The sequence below is a fragment of the Tachysurus fulvidraco genome, chromosome 3 (genome assembly GCF_022655615.1).
Source record: "Tachysurus fulvidraco isolate hzauxx_2018 chromosome 3, HZAU_PFXX_2.0, whole genome shotgun sequence".
Taxonomy (NCBI): domain Eukaryota; kingdom Metazoa; phylum Chordata; class Actinopteri; order Siluriformes; family Bagridae; genus Tachysurus; species Tachysurus fulvidraco.
Window position 1 is genome coordinate 26,301,445 of NC_062520.1, and position 26,113 is coordinate 26,327,557.

Below are 26,113 nucleotides of genomic sequence, written 5' to 3' on the forward strand. Positions count from 1 at the left end.
TATGACTATATTTAAGCAATAACGATGAGCATGATTGACGTAGTGCTGAACATCAGCAAGGCTGTGATTCGTGTACAGTGGAATATTTCCAAACAACACGTGTGTTAGTCCGCTTACACAACGAATTCATGAATGACTCTTAATTAGCTTAATAATGTAGAACGTCCTCTAGGCATGTAAGTTCCTGTTATCGCTTATGTTATATATTACTCGTCCCTGTGTATGAGCTGTTATAATATATATGGCACATGTATAAAAACCTATCGTTCATAATACAGCCTGAACTACTGTCCAAGTCGTGCAATCATGCTGAGACAATTACATTCTGACAATCAGATTGGAGAATTCACCCTCACTTATGCCCATAATTCATGAGCCTAGATCGCTGTTTATTAGCCTGCAGACCTCTCCAGAGTATTATAATAAACCCAATGACTCCTAAATGTCTTTCTTTTTTTTTTTCTTCAGATTAAACCTGTAAGGTAGAGGCACAATGCTAACACCTATATTATTAAAAACACTGACCTTTTAATCAAAGCACTGTCATCATGTTAAAACTGAAGCTTGCCATCCAGAAGGCAGAGGAACCCTGCCAAATCAGGATGTTATTAAATATGGGAAGCTTCTGTCTACCCTGCACCACCCTCTTAATGTCTCTTCAATCATTTTTATGCAACTATTTCCCCGTTCGTCAATTAATCAATGGCAGAGAGATTTGTCAGTGGCACTAACCCAATACACAGAAGCTCAGACTCAGATTTAACCAAGTGGATCCTTACAAAATGGCAAATGAATTCTGATTATTATCATATTACATTTATGATGCATGAAACTGTCAGAATGGATGATAGAAATGAGCTATAACAGAAATGTCTCTCTTATAATTCTGTCCTGATCATGTTCAGCTGATTTTATATGATGGGGTTTAAAAAGATTCCTAAAACGATTCGTACTTAACATGATGTGTGCAAATCTTTTCTTGAATCATCCCTTCTGTTTGGATGTGTGTGTATGCTACAGGAGTGTGCTTACTGTATATTGTCTTCTCTCTTGAGAGATCATTCTTGAGTGCGAGCTGGTGTTAAAAGTGGTTGTTATGACACTGTGTCCTTACAGATAAAGAATGCAGCAGCCAACGTGCTTCGAGAAACATGGCTGATCTACAAACACACCAAGTTGATGAAGAAGATCGACCACTCGCGTGTTCGCAAGCACCAGAGGAAATTCCTGCAAGCCATCCACCAGTGAGTATAAACAAATGCATTCGCTCAGACCTCCTTTATTCTCAGGCGCTCTTTTACGAACGCCACATTTGGTATTGATTCAAATCAAATCTGATCAGATTCACACCTTACAAACAATAACAAGCATATCATCAAAGCCTAATATTAGTCTGTAGTCTTGCTTGGTGTTTTCACACAGGCCCTTTAGTTTTAGTGCTTTCGCAGTAGTTTCGCAGTCTGACCAAACAATAGGATTGATCCCTGTTCCTGAAGATTTTACATAAATTAAACGGTCAGTTCCAACCCAACAGTCAACACACAAAACATCTGGATCAGACATATCCCGTTAGGTATGAGTTTCTCTGACCGCATTGTCTACATTGTATTCCTCCGGGTACTCCGGTTTCCTCCCCCGGTCCAAAGACATGCATGGTAGGTTGATTGGCATCTTTGGAAAATTGTCCGTAGTGTGTGACTGTGTGAGTGAATGAGTGTGTGTGTGCCCTGTGATGGGTTGGCACTCCGTCCAGGGTGTATTCTGCCTTGATGCCCGATGACACCTGAGATAGTAGGTACCGAGGTAGTTTGGATAAGCGGTAGAAAATGAGTGAGTGAGAACTCCCTGAGATGGTATTAGGAAGAAACCTTAAGAGGAACCAGACTCAGAAGGGAACCTCATCCTAATTTGGGTGACACTAGACACTTGGGTTTTGTTCCACCAACTCAACTCAGAAACCAATTTAACATGTTATCACGCTTTCGCCTGTGCCTCTCGTGACTGTAGAAGGGCGTATCTCCTCAGTCACCTGAGTGGCATCTTAATCAGATACAGTAGCTTGTTAACGTGAAAGCTCAAATTATTACCTCACTTTGCAAGCCAAGTGATTTCCATGTATTCTCTAAGCCTTCACAAACTTAACTAAACTGTTCAAGTAAACACCTTCGAATGATAATGGGATAGAACGTACTGTATATCTCCAGAAAATAGTTTAGTCACCAGTTGCTAATCTAATACATAATAATAATTATTTATTTAATTATTGCTAATCTAATACATAATAATAATTATTTATTTATAATAATAATTTAACTGTAGACCAACACACCTTCAAATTCTGGCCCGCTGACCCGCCCCTGGACCGGACACTGGTACTGTATGAATTATTGCAATAATGCATTGTGCGTGTTCATGGGTGTGTTTGTGTATTTTTTAGACTGCGAAGTGTAAAAATGGAGCAAAGAAAACTGAGTGACCAGGCCAATACACTAGTGGACCTCTCAAAGGTGAGCGCACAGCGAACCACATAATCGTTCACTGCCTACACACCTGTATTTCTACAAATCGACAAGTACTGAGAATTTGTGACGTTCACCCAAATGCACTGATGGTCCGAGTTCAACACACACAAGCAAGGTTTTTAGTCTTATCATTACCTGCTGTTATTACCCCCAAGGTGTGACACAAACACACACACACACACAAACACACACACACACACACACACAGCCTGCCCAAATACATCTCAGTAATTCTGTTTCCATGTTGACCTGCTTGTTTCTGTGGCTTTGCGTCTCCTAGCAACCAGAACCGGTGTTAAAGCAGGGATGTCAGTGGGAGTGTGTGGAGAGACACACACAGAGAGAGAGAAAGTGATCCATTTAAATACAGCAAGTTCATAACGTGTGTGTGTGTGTGTGTGTGAGGTTCATGTGAGAGTGGCAGAGAGAATGCCAATGTTAGAATGAGTGTATGCATGTGTCTGAGATGGGGGGAAAATGGTGTGTGTGTGTGTATCGCTGAGCTTGACTTCCCCTCGGGGAATCCCCATCATCGCCATCTTAAGGGCTGTTCCTATGCTTTGTTGGGCCTTTTTTTAGGATATAGCTGCTGATATCAGGAGCAGAACCCAGATGTTACTTTTTCATTTGAGCAGCAAGTAGCCATATACACTAACTGTCCAATTTATTAGAAACACCTGTACACTAGTGTAGTTATCCGGTCAGCCAATCAGGTGGCAGCAGCACGCGGCATAAAATCATGCAGAGAAGATAAGATGACGGTTTTGTGCATTTTGAGATGCTTTTCTACTTACCACAGATGTAAAGAGTGACACATTATATATATATATATATATATATATATATATATATATATATATATATATATATATATATATATATATATCTCAGCAAGCCATTCCACTCAGAGAACGTCACTCACGTGTGTGTCATGTCGTCATCGTCGTGTCCCCCCCCCACACACCATTCTGTTTAAACTCTTGTTGTTGTAAACATTACCAGAAGCTCTTGACCTATTTGAATTGAATTACTGCATAAATTATCATATCAGGTGTTCCTATTAAACTGGACAGTGAGTGTACATTTGAACGTGGTATAAAATAAACACTGGGTGTCTTGGTGTTTAAACAGAAGCCAAATCCATAATGCAAATTCAATACCACACTTGTTACTAAGCTGACACTGGGAACTGGTGCAGTATTGCATTTGGTCATGATATTAGAGGGGAAGTCTCTATTTAATATCCATCAATAGCTTGACAATGAATAAGTTAGGGCTGAGCAGTGATAGCCCACACAAACAAATGATTAAATAACAAATGTCTTGTTCGGGTTGTTCGTGTTCTCCGCTTTAGTAATCCTCATCAATCATCTCGCTCTTACCCTTTCTGAATTTTTAACAATTTTTGTGACTTCCATAAATTTCCCTCTGCATGTTTACTGTTCTCTTTTTTGCTTCTTTCATCTCTCTTCTTGTCTCTAACTATCTCTTCCTCTGTGTCTTTATCTCTGTTTTTCTCCCTGCCTCCTTCCCATTTTCTCATCGTCTCCCCTCGATCTCTCTCTCTCTGGCATTCTCTAATGGTTGTTCTCGTCAGCCGTCTTTCTCTCTCCTCATTTATTCTCTCTCTGGCCGTCTCCTCACAACTCTCTCATTCTTTTCATTACTTCCTATTTGTCCATAAATCTTTTTTTTTTTGCTTGTCTCTTTTATGCTTCTGCATTTCGTCTCCATGTCTCTGTCATGATGTCTATCTCGTTCCTGCTTTCTGTTCCGTTTGCCTTTGCATGTCTTTCTTATTGTCTCTCTCTGGGGGAAGTGTAGATGCAGAGCGTGATGTACGAGCTCATGTCTGAGCTGAATGACCGCAGTGAGGATCTGGAGCGCCAGATGCTGAGCCTAGAGCAGCGAGTGGAGCAACTCACGGCAGGTTTCAGCGCTCTGCCTGCTCACCTATCAGCCACGCTGAACGCACAGCACGCCGCTCTCATCCGCTTGCTGCAGGAGCGAGACACCAAGACTCCCAGCCCCAGCGTGCCCGCCCTCATCACACCCACTCCCAGTGCCAACAACCAGGCCTCAGAGGACAGCCCCAACACCAGCACATCCAACTGCTGAGAACCGAAGTCTCCGCCAAAGCTGGAGAAAAGAAAAGTGCGTCTTAGAACGGTGTGGAGACTGAAAGAAAAGGAGGAATCAGGTTCAGACGAATGAAGAATGTTTGGGAATAAAGTAACAAGTTGCACACAGATGAGAAGCTGCTGCTGATGATGAGAGAGGTAGAGATAAGAGAGCGCAATTAAACTAGAAGCAAAATACTTTAAAGGAATCTGCACTAATTGGAGGAAAAAGTGTCTCTCCTTCCATCAGGAAATTAATCACCAAGGCTTAGGAGGCATTTTCTACCTGACTGCAAACCATATATTAATAAGCATCCCTTTAACAAGAACTCTAGTCGATACCAAGACAAATGGCAAGACATAAACACAGACACATGCCAGGCCTGACCTTACAATCCAAATGCAGGACACGGAATTAAGACCCAGCGCAAACACTGTGTCAAAGGCACACACACACACATACACACACACCACATACAACAATGCACTAAAATCCACACCACTGAACACTGCCAGATGGACCAATTTTTTTTTTTCGAGGAGAATTCTCTCACTTCTGCACGGAATGAGAACTGCCATATTTTGTGGGAAGCCTATTCACACTGTTATCATGAATGTCTGCATTTAAAAACACACATACACACGAGCTCTTTTGCTCTTTATCTCTGTCCTGCACACACACACACACACACACACACACACACACACACACACACACACACACACACACACACACACACAAACATACCTTCTCTGAATATCTGCTACCAAAGTGCTGTCTATAAGGCAACGGGAACAAAGGACGTGGTCAGAGGGAGTCGTGTACAAAAGTCCTCAAAATCTCACGTTACCATGCAGAAAGGACAAATAAATATAGAATCCAAACGGCATCTTTAACCACCTGGAAGATGAGACAGCCATTTGCAGCAAGGGGAAACCGAAGCCAATCAATACACACACACACACACACACGCACGTTCACACAAAACTAAACAGCTGCTCACGAGGGAATAAACTGTAAGAGTTGAGAAATGAGTCTTTCTGTGAGTGTAACTGAACCTGTGCTAATGGTGTGTGTTGGGAATAAGAGACTTTAGTGCTGACCCTCATTTCTACAGAGACCATTCTTTCTGAAAACTGTCTCATAGTGACATCCTGTGGCCGGAATACTGAATCACATCTGCTTGGAATTATTGAAAACGATGCTGTTAACTGGAATTAGCTTTGTATTGCTGTTTTTTTGTTTTTTTTTAATGAATTTATTTCATTATTTATTGTTTATTTATTTTTTACCATTAACGATTACTAATGCAGTTATAGCGAATATTTACTACTAATATACTATGGCATCCTTCTCATTCATCATGACAGTAAATGGTCGCTGTATTAATACCGACTTTAATAATATTAACTATTGCTAAGGGATGTTTGGTTTGAGGTTGAAATTATTTTGTAATTTTATTTTACCAGAGAGAATTAATAAAGTATATATCTATATAACGTCTCAGTGGCTATGTTGCAGTCTCTTTCTCTTCTGCCAGATGACTGACTGGATGTTTTGTACAGTGCTGTGAAAAAGTTTTCACCCCCCTGCTGAAATTCCTGAAGATGTGTATCGTTGCATGCGGTTACTTCTTGATCTAAACCTTAAACATTTTTTGGTTTCTGTCATGCTATTCTGCCTTGGATCCCATGCTTGCCCAGTGTTTTTCAAATGTTTGTCTCATGACGTTAGTTAATGAAGAAACTGTTGTATGGAATGTACTGGAACAGTTAATGCTGTCCACGAACACACTTTGAAGCCAGTACCAATTCAGCTGACTAAAAGATCCTAAGATTTTTTTGCATGTGCTTGAATTTCTTCCTACTGGCACATACTGATAAATCTGGTAGATCTCATCCTGCAGACGGTTCTACTTCCTGATGTGCTATACATCATGCATGTCCTCAAATAGGCCTCTAGTCCTGTAGCTCTAAACGAATAGTCTAGTGTGGAGGCGGTGACGATACCTCTGTACGTCATCGTTCAACTAAACAAAGTTTTCAGAAATAACTATGAGAGATTCAGCCATCGGTTCAACTGATATAACAAGCTTTATTTGTACCATTTTACAGTGTGCAGTGATTGGCATATTTACTTCAAACCTGAACTCATGTGCTCTGATGCTCTGAACATAGCATCCTGCTTTTTCATCCTTCCTTTTCAAGCTTTGGTGAGAAAACTTGCTCTTTTCTGTCTTGATCTTTTCTGTCCATTTTTGGCCATTTATTAGTCATTTCACACTTCTGAGTGTCTTGCCTTTTATGGAGTTGTGTGAGTGAGACATACAGTATAGTGACACTTCATAACAGCGAAAGAAAAAGTTGAAGTTGATGATATTCTGACTCTCATTTATGCTAATAAAAACATGTCGATAGGTCAATCTATAAATCTAAAGGAAAACAAGGTGTGCGCTGTACCAGGCGATCATGCACCAAGAAAAACCTAATTACTTGAAGGTTGTTTTAAGTGTCTATGGCTGACTGTCTTGCACAGCGTTAGAACCGATTCATAAGCCAGGTTTTATTCTCCAGAAAAAGAATACAAATACAAGATTGAGGAAGTTTTATGGTATTCTTATTGTGTGATCAGTCTCTCAGACCTAGTTTTATTTACTTAATTTTTTTTTAAATATAGCACATATTTCACCTGCATAAGATAACCATTTTTTTTTCCTTGACAGAATATTCTACTGAATATCCTGATGCACAAATAAAATATCTACGGTTTCATAACACCCAAGACTTTCACACCTTTATGACCAGATGAAAACATGCTTAACCTTCTAAAAAATGTTAATAATCTTAACAGCATTTCTGTGTCCAGCTCTTCACATTCTGGCAACGGATCATAATCTGCTGGTCAGTATGTTGGAGATTACAGATTAGGGATCAGGCTGAAACCCTGGATAAAGCCTTCTGGTAGCTCCCTAAACTGTTAACAGCACATCTGTTCTACCCATCTGCAATTGTTCACATATACACAGGTTAAAGATACAAACAAGTAAAACGCCCTGAAAAGAATAGCCTTCCGAATCTCACTAATAATGTAATCTTACAGTTTCCATTTCTCCATCATCTTTGATCTGTATATTTATAATGTTTTTAGCTTCATTCTCAATTTCTGTATGAGTTATTAGCGAGTAATTCAAGTATTGAGTTTATTAGCAAGTGACCTCATTGGGTCTACTTAGTGTGAGGAATCTGTCAAATTACACATACTATTCCTGAGAGATCAGGGATCCTGATACCCTACAAATGGTTGGAATCTCATCACCTGAAATCCACCGACTTCTGGCTCCACACGGATACATGAGACTACTGTGGAGGGCACCACATAAATATTGAAGATGGCTGCTGATGTTCTTCCTTATCCAGCCTTGGGACTGTAATTGCTACTGCAATCTCACCCGGCACTCCATCACTGAACAGCTCAGAACTTCAACAAAACAGATTTTAAGATAAAACTACAATGAACTCAGAAGTGTCTGACGTTCATATTTAAGTCATTAACTTGCTCATAGGTTTTGATCATGTAGCACAGATACATGAGTGGAATGATGGAATAATCACAGATCAAGTGTCACCTGGATGGGATAACAATTTGGGGTCTGGATCCTCTCCAGGTTTCTTCCTCACATCATATCAGACTACAGCCTCTGGCCTGTTCATTTAAATCAGAGGTGTCAAACTCTGGCCCTGAACTCTGATCATATCAAATGTGTATTACAGCTGACTAGCCACATGCTCCACTAATACTACAAATCCCAGAATGTCTTGCCACTGTATTGACATGAAGTCACGAACAGCAAGCGCCCCTCATTCTCTGTTGACAGTCGTTAACGACCATGTTACAGTCACATCGGGCAAGTTAATTCCACCCTCCACAAAAATAGCCAAACAAAAGATGGACAATAGGAGCTTTCAAGACAGGAGGGAGGCAGATTATCTATTCACGTATATAAAGGACAGACCTTTTTTCTTGTGTGCTAACGGATCTGTGTCTGTAAGGGAAGAATACAACATAAAACACTATGAAACGAAACATTATGAGAAGTATAAGGACCTAGACATAAAGCAGAAGCTCCAGAAGGCTGAGATGAAAAAAAGTCAGGTTTCCCAGCAGACTATGTTCATGAAAGCAAAATCAAAAAGTGAAGCTGCTGTAAAGTGCTAGCGTTATTGACCGCAAAATCTGCCCTTTAACGAGGGAGAGTTTGTCAAAAAGTGTAGTGTCAAAGTTTGCGAAATGAACACCACTGATGTGTCTTTTATTTCAAATTTAATTTCTTATGTGTTTGTAATATCAAGCTCTGGTTGTTCCAAATCCTGTGTTTAAGCAAAACTAAAGTTTGTTTCCATATGAAAAAGGTTGAACATTACATATCAGCTGCAGTTCATTTTTCAATAAATATTCAGACTTTATCTCAGTTTTATATACCGGCCCACTGTGAATTTGAGTTTGACACCCCTGGTTTAAATATTTCAAAAACACTGCTCTTAAAAAACAAACAAAAAAAAACTTCCACAGAATTGGGGACAAAAGATTTTCATACCCCTGGTTCTAAAGCAGCCCTGTGTTTTACACCAATGCTTTCTTACTCTAAAAACATTCAATAAATAGCAAATTTTGGATTGGTCTAAAGTGGTCGTACATTTAGACAACAATAGTCGATATAATGAAAAAACTTTATTTAAAGGATTTAAAGTGAGAAACAGGTATGGCAGTCGAGCTATGATGAGGCCTTGATCCAGCACTACAGCCAGCTTTCAGCTCCATGCTGAAGCTTCCCCGGTCTACGTGACCTTTAACTTGACGAGGTGTGGGCTCATCCTGGATACTGTAAAGCCGTTTGCCAATCCCATTTCTGTCCTTTCCTTTGGTCTCCCGTTTCCATTGCAAGCAGGTCAGGGAGAGATTAATGCTGCTTTCTCCTGAAAGAGCATCCTGCAGACAGAGACATGTTTATTAAAACCCGCTCTCAGTTCACAGAGTCACACAGCAGGAGAGGGGGGAAAAATCTGTATTCGTTTAAACACAGGGGGAAGCTGAAAATTGTAAACAGAATTAAACACAGGAGACTAACGTTCAGCAAACGTGCCACTGGTTTGACTGGGGTCTGCTCAGAAATATAGCTATAAAGTGTCTTAACCACTGCACAAACACTGCTGCTGAAAGCGGTGTTGATTTTTTCCAAAACGTATCTGAGTAAGTCTTACATTAATGCACTTCTTCCAGTTTGTTACTGTTCCTCTGGTTACTCAGGGACTTGAGGACAGACAAGTCTCAAAGAGATTAAACAACTCGTAGCTGTTCATTTTCTTTTACGAGATGTTACACTAGAACTTGTGTCCGGTGTCAGAGCTTTGCAATAACATTCAGGGGTAAAGATGTACATTCCCTGACACCAAGGACTTTGCTGTTTCTTAGTACCAAGATAAATTGCAATATTAATTTTATACCTTTCTAGATGAATAAAAAAAAGACATGAGAAAATGACTGTCTTAAACTCCTTTAAGTAATAACATGTAAAACCAGATTTAATTAAAAAATGAAATAAATATCTGTGGAATAAGAGCAATATCAATTCTGGAAGTGGGGCTAATAATAGTATAATAATCTGATCTATGAAACTTCTGGTGTGTTTTTTTTTTTGATAAGGACATGCTCAGTAATAAAGCGGCTGGTGCTATAGTGCAGTCAGAACAGTCTGGAGCTAAACACCCTCAAAACTGTGGAGATGATTGTGGACTTTAGGAAAGACCCCTCAACACTACACTCCCCCTCACAATATCAAACAGCCTGGTGTCATCTGTGGAGGCCTTCAAGTTTCTGGGCACTACCATTTCCCAAAACCTGAAATGGGAGTGCAACATAAACTCCATCATCAAAAAGGCCCAGCAGTGGATGTAGTTTCTACGTCGATTAAGGAAGTACGGTCTGCCACAGGAGCTGTTGATGCTGTTCTACACTGCAGTCATAGAATCTGTCCTGTGCACTTCTATCACCATCTGGTTTGGTGCAGCAACAAAACAGGACAGAAACAGACTGCAACGCACGGTTAGAACAGCAGAAAAAAAAAAATTGGCGCCCCTCCTGCCCACTCTCCAGGACTTGTACGACAGGCACAGGCAGGGAAAATCACTACTGACCCTTCACACCCTGGACACACCCTCTTTCAGCTCGTCCCTTCGGGCAAGCGCTACAGATCTCTGCTTACTAAAACTGCCAGACACAGGAACAGTTTCTTTCCCCAGGCAATCACCCTGATCAACAACTGACCATAATTATATTCACTGCTTCTTATCATAAGTACTGCATTATCAGGACTGTCAGTCATCAAATCATCTGTATATTACACACTACTGCTGCTGTATATTGCACAAAATGCATAATACTGCCCAATATTGTTATTTGCACTCCCACACTATGTACATTACTGATCGTTCATATTCCATATTTTATTCATTCTATATCCTCATTTTATACTCATCTGTCTACATTGTATCATCTGCATTGTTTTCTTGTACAGTATTGTGTTATGTCTGTACCTTTGAGAGTCACAAACCAAATTCCTTGTGTTTGTCAACACACTTGGCCAATAAATCTGATTCTGATTCCGATTCTGATAAATATATAAAAATGCTGAAGACCAGCTGGAAACTTCCATAACCTGGTCTAGTGCCTTTCACACAAGATCGAAATATTAAGGTCCCTATGAAGTGCCTTGAAACATGTAGACAGTTTGCACTAACAGTAAGTCAGAGCAATACATACTAATTGGCTCCGCCCCTTTTTCAATACCAAATTGCAATTTTAGATAATCCCACAGTCCAGGTTAAACCAGTCTTCGCAGTTAGGACCATGGATGTGAACCTGAGCAATAAAGATGCCATTTAATAACTTTCACACAAATTATTTATTCGTGCCGCACAGTGTAAAAAGCAGAAACGGGCATCTCCGCCAATTGAAGGTAGTGTTCAGACACAGTCACTAAAATGTTAAAGGGACAATTAGAAAAGTGTACATCACAGAACTGTGCGCCGGCATAAAACAGTTCCATCAAAGTGAATTAATTCAAGAAATTTCCTTCCTAACCAACTTACAAGTTGGAGAATTGAATATAATGCATGTGTTCAAACAGCCAGACACATTACCACATGCTTTTCTGACCGAATTCATTTGGCAAAAAAACAGTAATTTCTGCAAAAAGATTTGTAAGAGCAATTTTAGCCAGAACACTAAAGCTTCTCAGCAGAATTTCTGTCCAATCAAATCCTTGAGAATCCGAAGTGAATTTAAATGTCTATATATTCTAAACTCATTGCTTTGGAGCACACTAGTATATATATATAATCTCAAATTCGTTTGCTTTTTGTCATGAAAGCTGAACATAGTGCGCTACTGACATCTGTCTAAGACACAGCATGCAAACTAACTAGGCTTCACAATGGCTTTAGTAGGACATTTAGCCACTTAGCTACACTTAATATAAGCAACCAAAAAAGGTCACCAGTACACATCAACACTAAACACTTCCTAATGCAAGTTTCAGCAAGTGATTGTGCGTGTTGAGGCACTATACCTTCTGTGAGACGTGCTTTTCCTCCAGTGGGTTGGCACAGCACTGTGGAGCATCCTACACACAACACCACTGTCTGAGCATGGCTGAACACTGTGGTGATCTTATAGCAACCTGCAGGTACAGAGGACAAACAAGGCTCGGGCACAGAAAATACTTAAAAAATACCCTGCTTCAAAAGAAACTGTTCAACTGATTCGTGTTACCTGGACATTTGACATCCATGAAGTAAGAGTTTGGGCTCTGGACCAGCCGTTTCTTCTTATGCCGCCTCCTCTCCTCCTCTGCAGTCGGATGCAGCAAGTCTTTCGCCAACTACGAAATCAAGAATTAGAGAAGAGAAAGTGAATCACAGACATGCACCTTTACTTGCTTTGGTCTGACTTCATGATTGTGTTATTCGTGCTCTGCCATGCCAAGATGCTCTCTTAGTCAATAAGTAATATTTGACATTAAAAAATAAATAATTGGGTGAAAGTACTAGTAGTCTTTCATTTCCCCTACATAGAGCTGACGCAGCACATAGTGAAATGAAGCAGTATTTCTCCTGGACCATCATGCTACAGTATAAACTACAGGACAGAATCCTTGCGGAAAACCCGGTTTCCTAATCCAGTTTGATCTGAAGCTGGAAGGTAAAGAACTTGAGAGCACAATATTCCTTTCCACACACAGGACTTCTGCTTGAGTGCTTTAAAGTGGGCAGTTTGTCAGATATGACGCAAAGACAAAGACCACACACTCAAAACAACAAACAAGGCATCGTACAATGCAGCTGCAGCATGTTTTTATTGTACTTGCCTTGTCTGGGATGTGGTGGTTTAAAGCAGGCTACTGGTTTGCTTATAATCTGAAAACAAAGCGACTCAGAAATGTCATGCAATTCAGTGTGAGCCGTCATGAACTGGAGTGATGAGGGAACCGTCGGAAACTGATAGCAACGTCATTTCCGGTTTAATCCGAATCTAAGGGTGAGAATTTAGACAATACGCTTCCTCATGGAAACCAGTCTGGGATTAAAATGTCAGCGTTAAGCGGTTAAATGTGTTAAATTTTCTGGGGAAAGAAAAGTGTTCAATATGCTGCCAGCTCGGCCATTTCAACAGAAGTTCTGTGCTTCAATGCTTTTCGTTCAGAGCCGAGTTCACAACATTACATTTACACTACATTTAATAAAGCGAGCTATTTGACTTATGTTTCGTAAACATGTTTTAGATACACGATAGAGATAAAGGCAATAACTGACTCGTTACTTCTGCTGAAGCTATACTGAGCTATGATCAACTATGCTAAGCTAAGCCATGCTAAGCTAAACTATGCTAAGCTAAGTCACGATAAACTATGCTAAGCTAATAAGCTAATCTCGCTAACACAAAGCGATGCACAGTTTAAGCGACTCAACGCATCGTGTCGAACGTCTGAAAAGTTCAGCAAATATATCGACAGCAACATAGAACTCATTTTTGTCGTCGCTGGGAAACTCATCCGTGGAAAGACAAAGCGGATTGTGTGCATTCGGTGTGAACGTCTCCCTCATGAACGCAGCCATGTTGTCGCTCATCAACTTCCGAGCATGTAAACTTTAACTTAAAGCTTATTTCGTCTATCGCACCTAAAGCAGAGATAACGTCGGAGAGAAACCCCAAACTACATGAACAGATCCGACAGAATATATCTGAAGTAAAGAGTCATTAAACTTTAAACTGGTGCCGTAGTTTAATTTCGCACTTACAGGCATGTTGTTGGCGTGTGAGGCCGCGGTGAAAAGGGGGGTCGGGCGGAAACAGGCAGCTCATATCGACGGGGCTGTAGAGCAGGGGCCGGAAGTGGTCCTGCGGCCATTTTCAATTTAAAAGTCCAGAGAGACTGTTTTAAAGTTCTTTAGGTTTAAAATATTGTGCTTTGATTTTTTTTCTCTCTATCTAAACGATTATCGAGGTTCAAACAATGTTACTGATGTAAAGATTTAAAAAGAGGGAATATAGGGGGGGGAAAAGGAAATTACAAACATGATTTCCATTTTTACTGCTTTTTTAAAAACTGGAAACATGCTTTTGCAGAAAAAATACATTTTGATTTAAGAGCGCGACTTAGATCAGTACATATTTCAGCTCAGTATTATGAACTAATTTCCAATGTCTACTTTAACTCTCTGAACGTGCATTTAAAAGCGCAAACGATACTCATAGTTTTTATTTGTTTTCCTAACACATTCCATACAGAACCAGACCAATCAGTGGATACAAAGTTGAAGTTGAAAGGTCCCTCTAGTGGCTGTCTGAGGTATAAACTCTTAACCCCGCCCACTCCCAAGTTGCTCAAAGGGGCAATTTGTAATTCTTCAATTACCAAATTCTCCAAAAAATTAACACTTTAACTCTGGACTGTCACTTTAACTCTGGACTTGCACAGCACAGTACCACTTTATACACTTTATACACACCATACTGCACATGGACACTTTAAGGACAATCATTTAAACCACACGCATTCATGTATATTTATTTATATACATTGTTTTTCACTTATATTTTCATATTTTATATAGTTTTTTATATAGTTTATACTTTTTTTTATTTATCTACCTCCTTTTGGTTATATCTTTTCCCCAAATTGCATTCCTTATGTTTGAATACAGATGCAAAAAGCATTTCACTGCATGTCATGTATGTATGTGTTTGTGAAATGTATGTGTTTGTGAAAAATAACATTTCATTTCATTTCATTTGACAACAATGAGTGGAGAAAAATATAGAGCATGTCTCCATTCAGATGTGTAAAAAGAGGTGTGATTGAGTCTAAACGTTGACATCAGCTACAGCTAAATTGGCATTTTTACACATTAAATTTACACATTAAATAATTTATTATTTATCTTTTATTATTACTTCACGTGGTCCGCATATTAGATTTGACAGAGGTTAATATTAAACATTTTCACTTTCTAGATCTTTTGTACTGCGCATGCGCTACCGGGACTCGCGGTTAATAAGTGAGGAAACAGCGACCCCTGGCGGTACATTCCTTCTCAGTCCAAATCTGGGCTCTTTAGTCCCTCTAATGGAGCGCGTGCCTCCTCCTCTCTACGTAAGCCTACGGGAACTCGGTAAAGGAGAAGTTTGGAAGAAAAACGTTGCCGTTGTACGTGTATACATGGATATGGCCTCCAGTTGAAGAAGGAAAACTGGCGAAATGCCGACGAATCCTGATCAAAACTAAACTAAAAGTGAAACAAGCAGCGAGTCTGTGACTTTTTGTTTTGTTTCGTTTTAATGCAAAGTTTTAGCTGGAAGAACAGAAGTAAATAAGAGAAACGGAATTTACCGGTGAGGTTTTTTTCCCCCCTAAAAAGAACAGGACATAACACTAAATGGACGTTAAGCTGATCCTAGGATAAGCTCGTGTGTGTAGAGTGAGAAAAGGGAAGAGTCAAAAAAAAAAAAGTTTTCAACCTCAACAAATATTCTGGGACAAAGAACCATGGCAAAGAAATACGACTTCCTCTTTAAACTGCTGCTGATTGGTGATAGCGGGGTGGGGAAAACATGTCTGATCATCCGTTTTGCAGAGGATAACTTTAATTCAACATACATATCAACTATTGGTGAGTATGGAAAATGAAGAGCTCTCGGTTTTTATTCATGCAAAAGATTGTGCATGGTCGTAAGTGCGCGTTTTGTGGTGAAACGAGTTCACTATCCGGTTTAACGTTCATGTCAGCACTAGTCCTGTCACCTCGACACATCATTCCTTATCGTCAGAACTGCATGGCTGAGCTCGCGCGTGCTGTTTGGCTTCTCTGCATATCACCCATCTCTACATTGATCTCTACTTCATTTTTGTTCACTTTCCTTTTGTACTTACAAACGATAGAACACATTCCTTTACTAAATCTAACTTCTATTCATTGATTTCTGCAGAGTTTCTGTCTCACGCGCGCGCACACATTGACACAGACAGGGATTTATTTTATTGCCATTTGATATCAACACAAGGCAGGTTCAGTTTTTAATCGAATGCAAGCAGTGTTTTTGCTGTCAATTTTCTTCCACCGACAAAGCCAAGATGTCGGTGCATCCCAACAGTGTATTCTTCTCTTCTCTTCTCTTTGCAGATCATATCAAGCATCATTTGGACAAACATAGCAGAGTAGAACAAATGAATGCATGAAAACGAAAGTACAGCATTCCATTATACAGTCCCCTCTGAAAGTATTATAGCAGAAAGGCCTATTTTTGTTTTTTGTTATACTCTGATTATAGCTTTATGAGACCATAAATGAATACGAGACAGTAGAGATGACAAGGTGACTCTTATTGCCCAGGTGTAACCTGTTAGATTGATTGATTCGTAAAGAGTTAATAGGCCTGAACAATTATTAGCTTCTGCCTATAAGGTTCTGCCTATTAAGAATGCTTTTGTTCAAAGGGACCAACCAACATGAAGAGCAAAGAGCTGTATGGGGGGGGGGAAGCAAGGCATTTTGATGCTGAAAAAAAGAGGGAAGATCATTGCACAAGGAGGGAGAATAGCCCATACAACAATTTGGGATTGACCTGAAAAAGAATGAAACCAATGATGTACTAACAAACAGACATCAAACATATCAGCCAAGAAAAATAACCGATGTGAGAGCTATGAAGAAAAACCTTGAAACAGTCAGTGACCAACATCCTCCACAGAACAGGAGTGGTAAAGGTCTTACAATCTGTTTAAGAAGTTTGAGAAGAGAAATCTAGAGACCGTACTATAAGATGCAAACCACTTCTCATGGATCAGAAGATCAGATTGGAACTCACAAAGAAATACAGAGATGAGCCACAAAAGGTCTGAAATGAAGACGAACGTCTAGTGGTGGAAAGTCCAAAGTGCAGAAAATGAACGGATCTGCTCATGATCCAAAACTTTTGAGCTCATCTGTGAAGCACTTTGGAGGTAGAGTCACGGCTTGGGCTTACAAGGCGGCTTCTGGGACAGTTTCACTAATCTTTAGTGACTGTGTAACTGATGATCATCCCAGCAGAATAAATCCAGACGTTTACATAAACGTTCAGTCTGCCACTTTTCCAGACAGATGCATCCAATCTTAGTGAGAAGAACTTGCAGAAATGGTTGAAAAAACAACACAAACAAAAGACTTCATCAAAAACTGTAAGGTTTTAGACTGGCCGAGTCAATCTACAGATCATAACCAAATTGAACTGCATTTCATCTCCCAAAGAAGACCAACAATCGAATGAAGATGCGGTATATTAGCATCACAAAAGAAGAATGCAGCAGTTTGGTGATGTCAGCTGCTTAATGCAATCATTGCACAAGCTAAAATTTATATGTCAGGTCAAGGTTTTCTCACCATATTTATTCAAATGTCAAAAAAAGCCTCGTTTTCTATCCGTTTCCTTTCTTTTCCTCTCATCTTTTGAGATTGTTGCCTCATATCCCACAGGAAGTTTCTTGGAAAACTGCCATAACCCAAATGAAGAAATTACAAGAGTTTTGTTATCAGAGAATCAAAACTTATCTCTGTAAAGATTCACTTCCTTGACAAAAGTCCCTCTTTGCTGTTTGGGATTCAATACACAGCACATCCTTTTTTTTTTTTCTTTTTTTTTTTTTTTGTAAACCTCTCTCTCTATCTCTTCCTAACAGGTATTGACTTTAAAGTGAAGACCATTGAGGTCGAAGGGAAAAAAGTCAAGTTGCAAGTCTGGTAAGGTGTACTTCTCCCTTCACGCTATGTTCTGAGATCAGTGGAAAACGTGTGCTGTGAAACACACACAGCGGAATTGGTTTAATCTCCAAAGAGGCATTGAGAGCGACGATTCTGAGAAGTTATGTGAAGCGAAGAAAACAGGAAATGTTTGGGTTTTTTTTTCTTTCTTTATTTGTTTGAAGCAGAAAGCAGCATACATTTTGAGTTAGGTAGGTTTGAAGCGTTGGCTTCGATTCAGCCGTAAAGTTTGACAGAAAAAAAGTTTCGTTCAGCTCAGTAGTATTGCCAAGTTAAAAAAGTTCGAGATCTGGAAATAGTTCTACATGCTTTTAACATCGCAATAGCTTGAATGTCGGCGTCCATCAGCCATCCCTGGCTCATCTGCAGCTAGTTTAATAGGCAGCGGCTTGATTGCTGACTGGCATTGAACAGGGATCATTTCTACCTACAGTATACTGGCCTCTCTTCACTGGTTTCATGTTGATTTGCATATTTATTTTAAGATTTGGTTCTTTAAACAGTCCGTTCTAAACCGATTCAAAGGCGATTTTCAAGGCTGAGTTAACAGTGGGTTTTTCCACACATGAAAGTGAAAAGTGACGTGACACAGCTAAGTACGGTGACCCATACTCCGAATTCGTTCTCTGCATTTAACCCATCCAAAGTGCACACACAAAGCAGTGAACACACACACAACGTGAACACACACGGAGCAGTGGGCTGGGAGAAGTTGGTGGGGTGTCGGTGCCTTGCTCAAGGGCACCTGAGTCGTAGTATTGCCGCCCCGAGACTCGAACCCACAACCTTTAGGATTAGGAGTCAAACTCTCTAACCATTAGAGCACGACTTTCACGACTTGAAGACGTCTAACTATACATGTACATAAGATCACTGCTGAACAAAATGGTTGTTGGTGTTCAGACATTTACTTCGCATCGTGCGTATTACTTTTGGGCATTTGTTTAGTATTGTGGAGTGCACATACTTTTATGTTTCAGGAGTATATTACCTAATATTACCTAAGATTTATTGAGCTGTTTTTGTCTTTAGCTTTATGGAACCTAAGCATACTGTTATTTTTAACATGGCTTGATAATTAATCTTGGTTTACCAAACTCCTCGGAATCATTTAGCATTTATAGATAACGTTCTTGTTCGATCACTGCCCTAAACGCTAAAATGTATTCGGAAGCTAAGAGAATTGGTGCCGATGAGAAATACACTGCACTTTAAACCGTATGATCAATGTGCCACATATAAGTCATACCTGAAAGATGTTATTTGTGTCCATATAATGCCATACTTTGCTAGCTGTAGTCTGATTTAAGTATCTCATGTGTCTATGTGTACTTCCTGTATTTCCCAGGGACACAGCGGGGCAGGAGAGATTTAAGACCATCACTACAGCTTATTACAGAGGAGCAATGGTAACACACATGCAATAGACACATACACATGCACATGTAATGTAAACAGAGTCTTTGTCTTAGTCACCAATGCCCGAGTGCTTTAGTTGGCATGTTGAAAGCTGGAGTTGGAGTACATCACCTAGATATCATGTAGATGGCTATTTTGCTTATATTTGAATCAGGATGAATTGTTTATTTAAAAACATGTTCTTATGAATGAGCAATGCATTGCAAGCCCAGGGATAGCTGGTATACGTGCACTATACTATGGCTAATCTTTCTGTCTTTTTAAAGAAAATGAAATGAAATCGTGTACACTAATAACATCGGCTACGCTGTAGGTGTTAGTGACCGTAGCAGTGAGGAAAAGACATGAGGCAGAGATGAGGATGTTGAGGTTCTCTTTAGGAGTGATGAGGATGGACAGGATTAGGAAGGAGCACATCAGAGGGACAGCTCAGGTTGGCTGTTTTGGGGACGAGGACAGAGAGGATAGATCGACATGGTTTGGACATGTACAGAGGAGGGAGATGGTTATATCGGTACAAGGATGTTGGAGATGGAGCTGACATGTAAGAGGTCAAGATGAAGGCCAAAGAGGAGATATACATTATGGATGTGTTAAATGAGGAAATGAAGTTAATTGGTGCGAGAGTAGAGCATGCCGTGGATAGAGTTAGGTGGAAACGGGGCTCGCCACAGCGAATCATCTAACCGGAAAAGCCGAAAGTAGAAGACATTATTTACATTGGCTGATAACTCTTTGTGCCATCTCCCATTTCAAGAAGTACCATAAGTTCGCTCGAATGATGATTCATTTACAGAGTAATCGCATCATTCTTGCACTGTGAGTCGCAAGCTCACATATTATGCAATAGGTGACGAAAGGCAGCTGACTGTGTCGTCATTTAAATTAAAGACAGAAAAGCAAAAGATTGTGCAAACCACCTGTATTGTGGAGCGATTTGGGTAATTAGGAGAGTAAAGAGAGTCCCTTTTTCCTTACAAATTTTTATACAAGTTGTTTTCTATTTGTTTCACTGTTTCACGGGCATCATGTAGTTTGTAAGACCCAATTTTTTTGTGAGCCCTGAACACTATCAGGAAGACTATTCCAAAGTTTGGGAGCTAAATAAGAAAACGCTCTACCACCTTTAGTAGACTTAAGCCCTATTCGGACTGGATTTGGACTTAGTTTTACGTGGGGACGTGGAGTAATGCGATTTTACCTCAGGACGTCTGCAATATTAATTGGCCAATTCGCACGGGACAAGACATCTCAGTAAATCTAGCAGAAGTGGGAGGGGTAACTCGCTTTACGCTTCACAGTAACCTCCTTGTCGTCATGTGCGTATGACGTCGCTTCCTTTTTCAAGCGCCTCCATGCTTGTAAAACGAGCCAAAAACTACAATTAAACAGGAAATGACGGAATTTTACCGTACATATTTACAGCGGGTCTATTCGGATGGGATTAGTATTACCTGAGGTAATTTTTCCGGACCTTTTTGCAGAAGGTAAAAGTCGCCGTAATCTTTACTGACATTGTCCGTAATGATTACCGAGGTGGCACATTCGGACAGGACTAAAATCACAGAGAAGCTCTGGTAATAATTACTTTACCCCCACGTAAAACTAATCCCGTCCGAATAGTGATTTAGATATTCTGGGAACTACCAAAATTGTAACAGGATTGTAACGTTTTAGAAGACTAGTTAGATACTGTACATGGGAGCTAAACCATTAAGAGCCTTGTACGTAAGTAGCAGCAGTTTGTAATCAATTCTAAACTTAACAGGTAGCCAGTGTAGAAATGATAAAATTGGGGTTATATGGTCATACTTTCTTGTCCTAGTGAGAACTCTGGCAGCTGCATTTTGTACTAACTGTAACCTATTTATTAAAGATGCGGGACAACCACCTAGTAATGCATTACAATAGTCCAGTCTAGAGGTCATAAATGCATGAACTAGCTTCTCAGCATCAGATACAGACAGGATGTTTCTCAGCTTGGCAATATTTCTAAGGTGGAGGAAGGCTGTTTTGGTAGTATGGGCGATATGATTTCTGAAAATAGTTTTGTTAGCCCTTTCATCTACCATGATGTCCTAATCGTTTAATATCATATCATTTACGTTAAACGAAAACGCATACAAAGTATAAAATACTGACAACTTATTCATCGATGAATCAATTCATGCAACAGACATTTGTACTTCATTCTGTATTATTTTCTATGGCAGGGTATCATCCTTGTGTATGACATTACCGACGAGAAATCCTTTGAGAACATTCAAAACTGGATGAAGAGTATCAAAGAGGTAAGAGAGAAAGGGTTTGTGTTGCGTGTGTTTTAAATAAATACAGCGATGTGGTGACGATGATGTGGAAATACTGTTCTCACAGGAGGCGGTGGGATATAAAGGGTTGGTTTTCTGTTTCTTTTTAAATTAGTATCAGAGTCTGTTCTGTAGTAATAGCCTTAATTAGTGTTGGTGTTATTATTCCGGTCTAACAGGAGGCCACATGTTCGAGCTTTACTGTTACGGGAGTGGTTTAATTAGTGTGGCACAGAAACTCTGATCTGACAGGCGAGGGATCTAAGCACACCTCCCCGCCTCTTGCTTTTCCAGAACGCGTCAGCAGGAGTGAGTCGAATGCTGCTGGGCAACAAGTGTGACATCGAAGCCAAGAGAAAGGTGTCTAAGGAGATAGGCGAGAAGGTAAGAGGAGTGTGTGATGATGAGTCATTGATGGTTTAAGTTTAGATTCAGACACACCTGCTAACTGTTGTTTTTCCGCAAGCTCGCAAAAGACCACGGGATTCGGTTCTTCGAGACGAGTGCAAAGTCGAGCATTAACGTTGAGGAGGTAAGACGGTACACCCCGTACAATACGTGTTAGCACACAACCGATGAATTCATACTGCCATGCTTTATCAACCAGAAATAAAAACAGCTGTATTGTTCATAAGTCCATGTGAGTGAGTGTACAGTACAGGGTAATGCATTCTCATCCACAATTCTTCTCTCTACAGTCCTTCATTGCTCTGGCTCGAGATATCTTGATCAAATCTAGCACGAAGCAGGTGAGTCGATTACCCAAGTGTTTTCTGCACAACTCTTAGATCAGATTAGCAATTAGCTGAAGCAAATACAGAAGCTCAGTTCCAACTATTCTGAGCTCAAACGTTGCTGAGGTAAAAATTTACACAGACGGATTTCCGGTATTAAGTCGTTTTAAATCTCCAAGCTCACTTATTAATAAATGTTAAATCTCTAGTATCTACATTCAAGTGGACTGTTTTAGTCATAAAAAAGCAACAGTACTCAAATGCACTATCTAGTTAATGATAAAAATGAAACCAATGCTGACTGTTTATGCTGACAATTATGGTTCGTTGTTAAGTACAGTGTATAGTGAGTGAGATTTTAATAAACAAACATAAAAAAAAAAAACACATTTTTTGCAATGCAGGGGGTGCGAGTTTTAAGATTGGTCAATTGAAGGGTAACTGGTGCATGTAGAAAAAAAAAAACAAATCGGAAAGAGCCAGAGGATGACATTGCCTCAAAATACCACTGACAATCCAGGTGAATACATTTAATTATGAATATTTGTAGGACGCCTTCCTTTAAACTTTTCCATAGGTTTTCTATTTCTACCGTAAGAATCGACACTGATGGTATGATGAAGATGATGGTGGTGGTACAGGGTCACACATGCCGTAGGTTTTTAAATGGATTGAGATCCGCTGATTGTGAAAGGCATAGCATATATAATTGAAATCATTCTTTATCATCAAACCATTCAGTGAGGGGGCACGGTGGCTTAGTGGTTAGCACGTTTGCCTCCAGGGGGGGGGGGGGGGGGGGGGTTCGGTTCCCCCCACTGCATTGTGTGTGTGGAGTTTGCATGTTCTCCCCGTGCCTCGGGGGTTTCCTCTGGGTACTCCGGTTTCCTCCCCCGGTCCAAAGACATGCATGGTAGGTTGATTGGCATCTCTGGAAAAAAGTCTGTAGTGTGTATGTGTGTGTGAGTGAATGAGAGTGTGTGTGTGCCCTACGATGGGTTGGCACTCCATCCAGGGTGTATCCTGCCTTGATGACGCCTGAGATAGGCACAGGCTCCCCGTGACCCGAGGTAGTTCGGATAAGCGGTAGAAAATGAATGAATGAATGAATGAAACCATTCAGTGAGAACTACCATGCCTTGTGAGTGGGGAAAGTTGTCTTCCTGGAAAAACCTGTTCCAATCACGATCGAATACAAATCCGTCTTAGACTAATATTTGCTTTGTCACTATCGTGCCGTATTATTTAACACTTTGAGTTTCTGCCAACTACCCTGTTGTTTTGTACAGTTAACATTCATATCATTCGACCCCTAATGTAGATTTGAATCCGTAATTCATTCCTAAACTATATTTATCTTTACTTGCGCCATTTTTAATTTAACTACAGAACTAAATACTTATCAGCACTGCTCAGAGTATACTATTGTATTGCAATGTATAGTTCCGTCAGTCTAGCCCTCTCTCCTGCCGTGTTAATGTACTCGGTTCTTAGTTCTTTGTTGATTTATGTAGCTCTACATTCTGTGTAGCACCCTGGCCTTGGACCAGCTATGTGACAGTAAATGTCTCTTGAAGTCTTTTGATTTTGAACACAACTTGGAGTATAAACTGACACAGCACCGAACCAATTCAGGAAAGTGTTTTAATGGAAGTTATTTTATTGTTTTTTTTGTTTTTTTTCCCCCTACACAGAGCTCAGCTGGCCGTGAAGTCAGACTCACCAGCTCGACCCCGGAGAAAAAGCAATCCAAATGTCTTTTGTTGTAATTCACATCAACACATCAGCACACTCCAACAATGCAGCAGTATTACACACAGATGAATCAAGTATAGAACCTTCTGGAAACTGATCAAAATATATAAACTGAACTTCATGACAAAGCCATACCTAAGAGACATCTTTAGGATTTTATAAAGCTTTACTCTAACAGGTTTGTTAATATTATCGCAACAGGTCTGTAGTCAGGTTCGAGTTATCATGTATTTGCTTATTCTCAACTTTCATATTTCTGCTGGAGTTCATGTTGAGCAATTAGAATGCTTGATGATAATGATAATAATAATGATAATAAAATGATAAATAATCCTCCCAGCTATGAGCTTTTTGGTGTGTTCAGCATCAAAGGTGCCCCAATCGAAAGGTTTAGCCAAAGTGTTAAAAGTGCCTGTATTTCAGATAACAAATACACATCAAATTGTGCCAATCAAACAAAATGGCTCAGATGAGATGAACAAATAGTTTGTACACTTAGCCAAGGTTTTATTACTAATCCTGACTCACTAACCTCAGTCCAGCTGCACAAGGGGTGGAGGACACAACTTCCCTTGGTAGAAAGAATAGTATTGTCAAAGGACTCTTATTCAGCCTTTTTCCCTTCCGCATATTTTAAATATGTATTTTATTGCTTCTGTTTATAAACGGCTTCATTTGGAATTTTCTTTGTTGCCTTGAAAAGGAAATTGCATCACATCAATTTTGGCAGGAATTAAGAGGAAACATGAAGTGCAAGTCGACGAGGGAGCATAGGAAAATCCGTATTGAGAGGAATACAGAAAGGACATAATGAACTACAGAGTGATGGGAAAATGTTAGGTTGTATTTTTATAAAAGTGTTTGTGAGAGAAATTGGTATTTAGAAAAGGTTTTTTTTTGTGTTTGTTTGTTTTGCATGTAAAGAAGCACTGCACCGTGTAGTCTCATAGCATCCCCAACCCCCAGCCTCCATACTTTGTTTCTGGATAGCTGCTTTTAAGCTGCTTTGAATAAACTGTGAAAGATGCAAAGTATATCTGCAGCTCCTGTGTAATTTTTTATAGTTTATTCAAAGCAGCTTAAAACTTTGAGTCTGGAAATCCTTCTACATTCCTAAAGTGTCTCCCTTTCATATTTTGCTCTCACCAAATTGTTATATTACATTAAAATGTTCAGTTTTGTATTCTTTTTAACTGGATGGATCACTGTGGATAAAAGCTGACAATAAACTTGCATTTTGCTTTCCATATGAGATTATTGGTCATTCGATAGAGTGCAAAAATGAACCCATTGCCACATAATAATAATAATAATAATTGCTGACATGGTTTAGACACACTTGTCAACTTAGAGAAAAGCATTACTGTAAATCCACATAGACAAAGAAATAACTGCCCCAGTCACAGGGCATAAGGGTCACTGAATGTGAAAATGATGTAAATCAACACCAATTGCACGATTAGATTTTGGAAAATCAATCATTCATCCAGTACAATTCCATAGTTCTTCTGAAAATACATGACAAAATGCTCTTAAGGCATTTTGGTGGCTAATACTGGCAGTGTATACACACACACACACACACACACACACACACACACACACACACTATATGGCCAAAGGTTTGTGGACAACTGGCTTTTTACATTTACATTTACATTTACAGCATTTGGCAGACGCCCTTATCCAGAGCGACGTACATAAGTGCTTAAATCTCTAACACTGAATACATTAATGCTGGTTCACTAGGTTACATACTTAAGATACCATGAGTTTAAAACATTTGTTCAAAGTTACAATGAAAAGTGTCAAAGGTGTTTGTTTTTTTTTTTTTTAAATGCAAAAGATAAGGAAAGAAGTGCTAGTTGAAGTGCTTCCTGAATAAGTAGGTCTTCAACCGC

At 39.7% G+C, this 26,113-nt stretch overlaps 3 protein-coding genes across 4 annotated transcripts in view; 2 read left to right on the top strand and 1 right to left on the bottom strand.

The window, feature by feature from the left end:
- The window catches only part of kcnn3 (potassium intermediate/small conductance calcium-activated channel, subfamily N, member 3), a 73,177-nt gene extending 67,787 nt beyond the window's left edge, over window positions 1-5,390 (top strand). For both annotated transcript variants that reach the window (XM_047811328.1, XM_047811327.1), the window contains exons 8-10: window positions 1,117-1,244; window positions 2,438-2,507; window positions 4,347-5,390. In XM_047811328.1, the coding sequence (XP_047667284.1) occupies window positions 1,117-1,244; window positions 2,438-2,507; window positions 4,347-4,640 (492 nt within the window). In that variant the 3' untranslated portion in view covers window positions 4,641-5,390. The remainder of the gene's footprint in view (window positions 1-1,116; window positions 1,245-2,437; window positions 2,508-4,346) is intronic.
- Window positions 5,391-9,358: 3,968 nt separating this feature from the next.
- Window positions 9,359-14,138, bottom strand: rps27.2 (ribosomal protein S27). The gene is made up of 4 exons (XM_027153362.2): window positions 13,997-14,138; window positions 12,471-12,579; window positions 12,268-12,378; window positions 9,359-9,629 (listed from the first exon to the last, which is right to left on the bottom strand). Exons 1-4 carry the CDS (start codon window positions 14,000-14,002, stop codon window positions 9,601-9,603), a joined length of 255 nt encoding a protein of 84 aa, XP_027009163.1. The 5' UTR covers window positions 14,003-14,138; the 3' UTR covers window positions 9,359-9,600.
- Window positions 14,139-15,278: 1,140 nt separating this feature from the next.
- On the top strand, window positions 15,279-25,459 carry rab13 (RAB13, member RAS oncogene family). The gene is made up of 8 exons (XM_027153375.2): window positions 15,279-15,868; window positions 17,914-17,974; window positions 19,344-19,404; window positions 21,628-21,705; window positions 22,018-22,107; window positions 22,190-22,255; window positions 22,422-22,472; window positions 24,152-25,459. The coding sequence occupies exons 1-8, from the start codon at window positions 15,745-15,747 to the stop codon at window positions 24,224-24,226; spliced, it is 606 nt and encodes a 201-aa protein (XP_027009176.1). The 5' UTR covers window positions 15,279-15,744; the 3' UTR covers window positions 24,227-25,459.
- The last annotated feature ends 654 nt before the right edge of the window (window positions 25,460-26,113 follow it).